A 10,867-nucleotide genomic window follows, 5' to 3' on the forward strand; every position below is an offset into this window, starting at 1 on the left:
ACACTCGCCATGAACTATGAATACCACTTGCTTTAGAGTAACTGCCGAGATAACTATGCATGCGCACATCTAAAAACTAGCCACAAGAAAACATCTTCTGGACACGTGAAAAAGAGCTTAATTGCTCATCAGATTCCTCCAGTATAAATATTCTGATTTGTGAAATGTAATTCTCATCAAGCCCTATGGTGGTAAGTTCAGTCTCCAACCCCCAACTCACTCCAGCCTATTTGTGCGATAAGAGGGCCATTGTATTGTCCAAAACGTCGCCGATATTTTTTTTCATGACAGCCGCAGTGCGATCAACACGGAACGCATTGCGTTTTCCACGAACCCAAGCACTCGCTCCTTTGTGAGAATACTGCCCCAACTCAATGTGCTCACTCACCCGAACGCTGAATCGACGTAACAAGCGCTGCAGGCTGCCCCTTCTGGGCCAGACGTAGTGCCATTGTACTGTACTTTATGGTCCCCGCATTCAAGCCACACTGACCAGCTGAAAGTATGGTCAAGTAATACCCACATGCAACTCTCAGCACCAGGATGAAATCTACGATCACGTTAGCCAAGTCCATCTAAACCATTTCGTGCGAGTTTTAAGGAGACACGTCACATATTTAGTGGGCAAGTGTTCAAACCGGTGACCTTGAAAAAGACTCGTCACGAGTACATTATAAAAAACAAATACTTGATCAAAGTGCTAGTGGAATTGAGGTTTTAGCCGGAGAACTCTCCCGTGTGAACATTACCACTTTGAACGGTTGCCAAAAAGGAAAATGTTTAAAAGTTTAAATGTGTTCCAAGACTCCACCAAAGGGCGCCAGAGCACGCACCTGCAGGCGGGCAGCGAGCCCAGCCGCATCACCGGAACTAGCCCACGGCCTGACGTGTGGCTCCAACGCAGCACGCGTCGTAGACAACGTACGGAGTAATATTTGGAATAAGTGAAAATCCTACACAGGTTAATTCGCTTCGTGTGAATTTAATGAGTAAAGAATAATACAAATATGTTCAAATATTTTAAAAGAGTCCCAAGACAGAACGTGCGATTTGCTCAGAATATTTGATGACGGCAAATGTGCAGTGATGCTTCACACAGCAGGTGACGGCTCCTGCTTCTGGCTTTTCCCAAAGAGAGAACGGAACAATTCCGTCCTGCACACGCAGCACACGGTACATACAGCAGACGCACAAATTGTAAACACGGTTTTTTCCGTGTGATGCATAATGGAAACGCCACGGTTGTGTGCGATGCGCAATGGAAACACCACAGTTGTGCTGTACCTGGCCTCATCGCTCATGCAGCTGTTGTCAACGGGAGCCATGAAGCTCAGCAGCTTGCTGTGCACGTTGTACCTGCATGAGGGCAGATGCCGCACAAACGTGAATATGAGCTCAAGGTACGCTACCCATAGTGTTCGATTGCTGGGTTCTAATGCAAAGATTCGGCAAGTTCTGCAGCAGTAGCAGCAGCAGCACAAACACCAAGGCAAAGAGCCCCCCCCCCCCCCCCCCCGTATAGCCTAAACAGACTATTGCAGCAAGTGCTGTTAGTGAGCACCTACGAACGCCCGGGACGTCTTTATCTCCTGTGCCGATCATCACCATAAACAATTTTACGATGATGACTAGGGAGTAAAGAATCCCAAAGGCCGATGATCACCATAAAAACTTTACGATTATGACTAGGGGGTAAAGAATCCCAAAGGCACAGAGTACAGCCAGAGACCGTCTTTGCTTGAGCTCTTGCCGAGGCATCACGATCCTCAATGTGTCTACCTTTGTCATGCTGCATGAAACGTCACCACACGAAACTTTACCACACGACCGTTCGAAGAGATATTTCTCTCAACCTGATTTTGCGTCCTTTGCTGGCTTTCGTGTCAACCTTCTTCTTAACTTTACTTCTTAACTTTTGTATCTCCAGCCACTGCCTGCAATGAAAACCACCACAAACTGTTGAAAACTGAAGTGAGCGAGCGCGCGTAGAGAGGCAACGCAATTGCTCTTTTATTCAGCATCGCACCTCCAATTAGCACGGTTGGTTCAACATACATACATACAGGGTCAACTCATAGTGAGGATGTGCGCACATTCACGTTTCCTGCACTTACACCTCAACATATGCGTGCGAGTGGGGGGTTCCAATGGGCATTACCTTCCCCAAGCGAGCTGATCGTTAGAGTCCGTGGCAGCCGTCTTGCACTCGATCAGCTCACGCAGCAGCTGTAAGTGGCAAACGGCACAAGTCTATGTGTATGTATACGGGGAGCAGTAGTGTAGCGGTTAGCGCGCTGTGCTACGAACCGGGTTCAATTCCTGCTCGCGGCCAACACTGGTGACGATTATCTGAACCGGTCCTGGACCTCCCCGAGGTCGGCTCAGCCTCAAATGAGTACCTGGTGTTGTGTAAACATCGCCACTCAGAGAAACAAAGGCGGTCAGGCATGGTGCTTTCCACCCACCCCCTCATGTGCAGTGCCAGCCTTTATAGGTTCTTGCTAACAGCACTTACCCCAACAGTCTAAGGCTATATGGGGGATTTTCATCTATGAGTGTATGGTATGAGCATACTTGGTTAATCCATGCGCAGTGCATTCATAAGCACCGTATTCACATGCACGCATTGTATTCACACACACATGTGCAGCGTATTCGTGCACAGCGTATTCGGGCGCAGCGTATTCTCACACGCACGGAGTGTATTCACACACTCATTGTACCTGGTGGTAGAAATCCCCATCATCAAACACCTCCGGATCAATGTCCTTGAGCTGTGACGCAGCCCTTGGTGCTACCTGCAGGTCACAGCAGCTCGTCAGCCAAAATTAACGACAAGGCTTCTATGAGAGCCGCACTAACATTCTCCGAGTCTACACGGGGCGACAGAGTGAGGGTTTCATGCGAGTACATCACAGAGTGCGCATCACACTCAACGAGTGCATCACAGAGTACGCATCACACCTAGACTATGTTTGTACCGCGGGATGTGACTCGTCGGTCCCCATGCCGCTGTCGCTGGTCTCCTCGTTTGGGGTCTTCCCCAGGATGGTGAAGGCAGAGCGCTTGGTTTGCGTGCGCAGGAGCAGGCGCTCACGCTCCTGCAACACGTGCTCAATTTGCAGCAGCACGGAGCGATCAAACGAGGCGAAGCCCTGCCACCAGATCACACACATAGAAAAAGATTACACACACACACAATAACAGCCGTCATTTTTCACTGAGTGGCGGTGACATCACCACAGCACTTGTGCCAAGTTAAGTGCACCTAACCTGGTTATAGCAAGCCTTCCACACTTGACGTGACCTTGAGGTCACGAAACAGACCCATGTGCCAGTTTGACTGAGAGGACTGGGAGATGCACCATTTATGGTTCCCACTGTGCCAACTTGCTGCTTTTTAGCCGCCCAGAGCTCCGTTAATTGTTGTGAACGTTGTTCCTCTGCTCTCTGTTGTTGCTGGAGGACGACTGCCTCCAACTTGCCAGTAGCATCCTTCGCTGGTACCAGCCATCGACAAGTCCAATTGACTCCACATCCACCTGTTCCACATCAGTCCATCTATTCTCTAGCCAATGCCGCAACCGTTTTGCCTCCTTTATCCGGCCAAATAAAAGCTACTTAGGCATGCAGTGGCTGGGCATGCGGGCTGCATGACCCAGCTAACGCAGCCTCACCTCCCAAAAGGAGCTCACCGATGGGACAGTGTCCAAATCTTTCAATAATCTGTGAGCTCACATAATCCAGCCTATAATAATAATAATTTACTTGAACCCTGGATGGATCATAGACAAGCCCAGCCTGATTTTTTCAAACCCCGCATCTACCCGGGGAGCATTCCCCACTCATTCTACAATTACCTTCATCTTGCCTGCGCTGAGTTTAGTTTTGTCGTGCCACTTTTGGATGACGGCATTGCGATGATGCTTGTAGGCAGTGAATCTCTTGGCGGAGAAGTCGGGGTATTCGTCCATGAGCAGCGAGCGCTTGCTGGGCGCCCGGCCCCCCTGAGGGAGAGCAGCACTGCCTGGCTGCTCCTCCCAACTGCCAAAGCAAGACAGATGGTGGCAGCACTGAGCTCTAGCTGCACTTGCACAACATCCATGCTGCACCCGAGCCCAACCATTCCAAATCAACAAGTCACCCAATCACACACACATGCTCTCCGACACCACCCAGAGGCTACAAACACACCGAAGCAGAGACACGGTGCACACACAGACAAAAGATGAAGACAGAAATACCCTGTAAAGCCTTAACAGACTTTTGGGGCAAGTGCTGTTAGCGAGCACCTATTAAGGCACGGCACTTGAGAGGGTGGATGCGCAGCACCATGCCTGGTCACCTTCATCTCCCTCATGGTGATGTTTACACACTGCATCATGTACTCATTTGAGGCAGAGTCGATCGAGGGGACACCCAGCACCGGTTCAGATAATCATCACTGGTGTTGGCCGTGAGTGTGCAACAAACTCGGGTCACCGAGTTCGTAGCGCAGTATGCCAACCAATGTGCCACCGCTCCTCACGGCACATACAAAGAGATTCCCCATATAGCCTTAACAGACTGTTGGGGCAAGTTCTGTTAGAGAGCACCTATGACGGTCGGAACAGCACACGATTGGGTGGCTAGCCAACACCACGCCCGGCCGCCTTTGTCTCCCTAGTGGCGATGTTTATACATCGCACAGGTACCCATTTGAGGCCTAGTCGACCTAGGGGAGGCCCAGGACCGGTTCAGATAATCGTCACTGGTGTTTGGCCGTGAGCAGAAATAGAACATGGGACGCCAGGTTCGTAGCACAGCGTGCTAACTGCTATACTACCGCTCCCCACCGCACAAACACACTCCTACACGCACTCAACGGTACCGCCCAGACACCAGCAACACACAGAAGCAGACACCGGGCCAAAGATACGCACTTGTGCAGGCTGCTCCTGTCCACCATGTGCTGTGTGTCTGCATTTGAGTGCAGTAGGTGGTTCTGCAAGTCGGTCAGTAGCCTCATTTGCTCCAGGAGCACTGAGCGACCTAAACAGCAGACAAGCACAGAGTACGTCACACGGATCAGCAATGCCCGTTAGTAATAGTCTGTAATTACAATGCAATTTGAGTTAGCGCAGCATCTCAATGCAACAGTATCTGAAGCAGCTTCACAGCAGAGAACGTGTGGAAAACAGTCAAGGCCATATCGGAGAATGTAAACTCCGGTCCTGGTGACAGCCCACGCTCCTTCGTCTGTTTATGATCACCAATCTCTTGCATTCAGAAGCAAAGCAAGGCACTGCATAAGCCTGAGGTTGGGTAATCATGGCAAGCAAACTCTTGTATTGTGAACTAGGAACCATCTCTAACAGAGAGGGTCCTTGCCTATAAACACGGTTGACCAGTATTGGCTCAAGCGAAGCACGATTGCCGACGAGATACTGAATTTCGTAACCGGCGTCTCGTATGTGCATTTGTTTAGCTGCTCGAGGGCAGCTCAGGGTGAAGCGACTCACTTTCGCCAAGTGTGCGCGACAGGGCGTCGCCAGAGCGTGCCTTGAAGCCGGGCAGCGTGTCGGGCTGTGGGAGGCGGTTACAGATCTCCAGTGCCCGTTGCATCTTGATCCGAGCTTCCAGCAGATGATCCCAAAGGCCTGCACATCCAAACACGGGCAGCTGCACTAGCGCCTCTGACAAGCCCACTCTGGGCACAACATCGATATACCAGGGACGCACAGCCAACACAGTCACAAGCAGCATAGGAAATATTATACAATGCGGTCCAATGACTAATTTTCATAAATACTCCTTGCACGATTTATTATGGTTACCAGCCACTTTACAATAAATATGCCCTTTGCAGCCAAACTTGGAAGTCCTGACCTTTTCCTATTTACCCTTCACATGCGGGCCTTTGAAGTGGCCAAGTCGGAGCACCGGGCCAATGGCAGCATCAGACAAACGCCGACGTGGGCTGGCTCCCACAGAGCAATTCAGCGCAGGCGCGGCCCACAAGGCGGACAGCATCTTCGTTCTACCGTGACGCAGTGGAACCGATGCAAGCACTGGTGAGAAGTTACACATGCGTACCAATTTGTCGTTTGATGGCCTGACCCTTGCCCACCTCTTCATCAATCTCTTCTGACTGAAATGTTACCACTCCTCCATTCTCAGGTTTGTGCAGTCCACCCTGTAACAGGCCTTCCCTGTGGAACGTCAAGTTAAGAAAAAAAAGATACGTGACATATCGGGGTCAATGGTCAAATCAATAATATCTTTACAATGTCGTTCAACACGCATACATACGTACATACAGACATTAGTTTGCCAAAAAAATGCTGATGCACGTCACATTTCAGTCATTTAAAATTAAATGCTGAATCCAAGTTTCTAATAACACCAATTAAATTGCTTTCTATAAACAGGACCCTGCGGGGTGGGCTGGTAGGAACGAATAACCAAAGAATATAAACATAATGTATTATTACACTTGTTTAGCCAGGAAAGCCCCACTGAGTCTAAAGGTTTTTGTAGGGTCCTGCCAAGTGTTTGCAGTAGGGGGCGATGTTGCTACACTGAATCGGACGATACGAAGGGAGAGTGTGAGGCCTAGTTCTAGGCTTTAGGCCTAGCTGTAGGCTTTAGGTCGCTGTGAGTTAATTTTTAATTTAAATGTTTTAATAATTAATGTAAAAGCTTTAAATTTAAATGTTTCTATTTAAAAACATCAGGGAATGTAACATTGTGAAACATTAACTCCCTTTCACACACGCGGGGGTACAATACGAAGGGAGAGTTTGTGGCCTAGTTCTAGGCTTTAGGCCTAGCTGTAGGCTTTTGGTCGCTGTGAGTTAATTTTTAATTTAAATGTTTTAATTATTAATGTATAATTTAAATGTTTTAATTATTAATGTAAAAGCTTTAAATGTAAATGTTTCTATTTTAAAACATCAGGGAATGTAACATTGTTAAACATTAACTCCCTTTCACACACGCGGGGGTACGATACGAAGGGAGACTCTGAGGTCTAGTTCTAGGCTTTAGGCCTAGCTGTAGGCTTTAGGGCGCTGTGAGTTTTTTTATTTAATTTCAAAGTTTTAATTCAAAGCTATCTCAGGGAATTATAAGGGAATGTTACACGTATTTAGGCAGGAAAGCCTCATTAATTTGAATGTTTTAATTAAAAGCTATCTGAGGGAATTATAAGGGAATGTTACACTTGTTTAGCCAGGACAGCGTCACTGAGTCTAAAGGTTTTTGTAGGGTCATGCCAAGTGTTTGCAGTAGGGGGCGATGTTGCTACACGGACGGACGGACGAAATAATCTATTGTAGGCTGGTCCACTTCGTTCCTACCAGTAATAGACTTCCCTCTAATGCTCTCGTGTGTGAATATAACTGTGTACAGGCCCAATCGCCAGTGAAGTGGACGTGGCAACAAATTTAATTTTGAAGCAATGGCTTCAAACATCAGACAGGAATCCAGCTCTCCCTGGCTTGGCGAGCTCAAGCTGTCACCAGTCATCCATCACTCTCCTGCTACCGCTGCGAGTCATTAGAGAGTCAAGGCCCCGGTGGCAGGGTGTTTTGGTCTGCAAGAGCGGCGCTACTGGCTCAGCTCGCACCAACCCACATGCATCTCAACTTCCTTCTTCGGTTTAGAACAATTAAACCTCTTAACCAGGTGATACAACACAGGTGTTAAGATAGTCTGGCAAAAAGGGTCCCATAGCTATACCTCTTAACCAGTTTTATCAGTTTGGGTTTGGATTCGTCTACATTTAAAAAACATCTTTCGTCACTTTCTTAGAAATGCACTTATATTTCCCCTAATAGAGATGTCTTTAAATTCGTTTTATTTGACACAAACCCAATTAACTATGACCGTGCTAGTGGAAGAGACTCAAGGATTGTGAACTCTAAGATGTGCACCCTTACTCTTCAGATGTCACCTCCTCCTCTTCATCCATGCCATTTCCATCAGCGTCATCATCATCGTCATCATCACCAGGGCTTTCATTTTCGTCATCGTCTTCCTGAAGTTGCTGCTCTCCAGGGCGCGCATGTTCCCACGTCGCGCTCGTGATCGCTGCAGGCCCTTCCTCCTGCTCCTCCGCCTCCACTTGCGCTTCGCTTGCAGCTCCTACCGAACTCCCTGCAACGACAGATGGGTCCGAGGTGAACGCGTTTCACGGTCTATCCACCGCTAGAGTGCGTGCCCTTCTGGAAACACATGGGACGTGTTCTAAATTGAAAACTCATTTCTTTCTAACTGCTTTTTGTGTTTAATTTGTTTTCCTTCCCCCAGCACCTGATTAGCAAGATTGGCTGCATACGGTGCGCGAAAGCAGTTCAACATACAGTGAGGGAAAAAAGTATTTGATCCCCTGCTGATTTTGTACGTTTGCCCACTGACAAAGAAATGATCAGTCTATAATTTTAATGGTAGGTTTATTTGAACAGTGAGAGACAGAATAACAACAACAAAATCCAGAAAAACGCATGTCAAAAATGTTATAAATTGATTTGCATTTTAATGAGGGAGATAAGTATTTGACCCCCTCTCAATCAGAAAGATTTCTGGCTCCCAGGTGTCTTTTATGAAGGTAACGAGCTGAGATTAGGAGCACACTCTTAAAGGGAGTGCTCCTAATCTCAGCTTGTTACCTGTATAAAAGACACCTGTTCACAGAAGCAATCAATCAGATTCCAAACTCTCCACCATGGCCAAGACCAAAGAGCTCTCCAAGGATGTCAGAAACAAGATTGTAGACTTACACAAGGCTGGAATGGGCTACAAGACCATCGCCAAGCAGCTTGGTGAGAAGGTGACAACAGTTTGTGCGATTATTCGCAAATGGAAGAAACACAAAAGAACTGTCAATTTCCCTCGGCCTGGGGCTCCATGCAAGATCTCACCTCGTGGAGTTGCAATGATCATGAGAACGGTGAGGAATCAGCCCAGAACTGCACGGGAGGATCTTGTCAATTATCTCAAGGCAGCTGGGACCATAGTCACCAAGAAAACAGTTGGTAACACACTACGCCGTAAAGGACAGCCTCGAAACCTTAATGACTTGGAGAAGATCTGCAAAGAGGAGTAGGACAAAATCCCTCCTGAGATGTGTGCAAACCTGGTGGCCAAGTACAAGAAACGTCTGACCTCTGTGATTGCCAACAAGGGTTTTGCCACCAAGTACTAAGTCATGTTTTGCAGAGGGGTCAAATACTTATTTCCCTCATTAAAATGCAAATCAATTTATAACATTTTTGACATGCGTTTTTTTTGTTGTTATTCTGTCTCTCACTATTCAAATAAACCTACCATTAAAATTATAGACTGATCATTTCTTTGTCAGTGGGCAAACATACAAAATCAGCAGGGGATCAAATACTTTTTTCCCTTACTGTACATACATAAGATCATGCCATATTCTGCTTTAAAATTGCAAGACACTTTCTGAAAGCCCATAGGACACACAGAAATCCTCTTCCCTCCGGTTACGTGCGGTGACCGCATCACAGACGAACACTTACAAGATTGCTTGCTCCCACACCATTGGGCATTACCCGCAGTCCGCGCCACCTATGCTGGTGGAATCTTCTCTTGATTGGACATTGCAGATTCCTTTGACGGGGTTTAGTTTATCCATATGAAAACTACTGTTGACTTCCCTTAAATAATGGTAGTTATTTTATCGACCGATGAGGGATGATGGGCTGAGTCAATCCCCAATCAGGATTTACACTCGCAACCTCCAATTGCGAGCCGCTCGCTGCACCACTGAGCCACCAAGCCTGAGTTACAATCCAGGGAACGGTTAACAGTTGCAGCACTCACCATCATCGCTTCCATCATCATCCTCATCGTCGTCGTGGTGGTGGAGGTCCTGGCGCGTCGCGATGAGGCCGCGATAACGCGCGTCGCTCTCTGCGAGCGCGGCGCGGCGCCGCAGTACGCTGGGCCCAACCTCATCCTCCTCGTTCTGCGCAAAGCGCTCAGCAAGCCGAGCCCCGCAGCAGCCTGCACATAGAGAGACACCCTGTAGGAAAATCTCCCTCCACACACTCACACACGTGCGCGCACTTGCGATCGCACCACGCGGCTTGGCGACCCATTTTGCCATTGTGACCCCCGTGTTACCACGATCCCCGTGTTATTATTAGGAAGCCACTTGAGCACATCTCGATTGAAAACGAATTTCTTTAGAACTGCGTTGTGTTTAGTGTGTTGTCCTGCCCCCGCACCTCTCGATGAACACGGTTGGCTACGTACGATGCGAAAGAAGTTCAAAATACGGCACATACATCATGGCCCCCGTGTTACAATGACCCTGTGCGAGACCCGCCGTGTACCTGTGTCCGCGTCTTCGGGGTCCACGGCGCGCGGAGTCGGGTTGAGCAGCGCTGAGAGACTCTCCGAGAGAGACATGGTCCTCACCCTCCCACTCACCCCTCACTCACTATCACCCTCGCACCCACCCACTAAATCACCCACTCGCTCACTCCTGCACCCACTGACTCACGCATCCACTCAATCGCCCCTCTCCGCAGGAGCCTCTCTCCTCCACAGCCGCACGGATCCTCTCCGTGTCTCTACAGCTCCACGCACTGTACTCTGCCTCCTCCACGTGCTCTCTGTATAACTTTATTGGTACTCTCGCACCGTGTAGCTTTATTGGTACCCTTGCAGTGTCGCCGTACCTCGCTTCGTGTAACTTTATGACTACCCTCGCTCTGTATAACTTTATTGGTACTCTCAGTGTAGCTTTATTGGTACCCTTGCGATGTATAACTTTATTGGCACCTCGTTCGGTGTAACTTTATCGGTACCCTCGCACTGTGTAACTATCGATACTCCAGCTTTGTGTAACTTTATTGGT

At 48.4% G+C, this 10,867-nt stretch overlaps 1 protein-coding gene across 1 annotated transcript; it reads right to left on the bottom strand.

Moving 5' to 3' along the window:
• Nucleotides 1-966: 966 nt before the first annotated feature.
• Nucleotides 967-10,719, bottom strand: AATF (apoptosis antagonizing transcription factor). Its single transcript, XM_078875572.1, has 13 exons — nucleotides 10,341-10,719; nucleotides 9,826-10,008; nucleotides 7,923-8,139; nucleotides 6,076-6,191; nucleotides 5,502-5,639; nucleotides 4,923-5,031; nucleotides 3,861-4,044; nucleotides 2,982-3,155; nucleotides 2,724-2,798; nucleotides 2,159-2,226; nucleotides 1,854-1,934; nucleotides 1,285-1,356; nucleotides 967-1,155 (listed from the first exon to the last, which is right to left on the bottom strand). The coding sequence occupies exons 1-13, from the start codon at nucleotides 10,414-10,416 to the stop codon at nucleotides 1,092-1,094; spliced, it is 1,557 nt and encodes a 518-aa protein (XP_078731698.1). The 5' UTR covers nucleotides 10,417-10,719; the 3' UTR covers nucleotides 967-1,091.
• Between the last annotated feature and the right edge of the window lie 148 nt (nucleotides 10,720-10,867).

This window comes from Lampetra fluviatilis, chromosome 41 (assembly GCF_964198595.1).
Source record: "Lampetra fluviatilis chromosome 41, kcLamFluv1.1, whole genome shotgun sequence".
NCBI lineage: Eukaryota > Metazoa > Chordata > Hyperoartia > Petromyzontiformes > Petromyzontidae > Lampetra > Lampetra fluviatilis.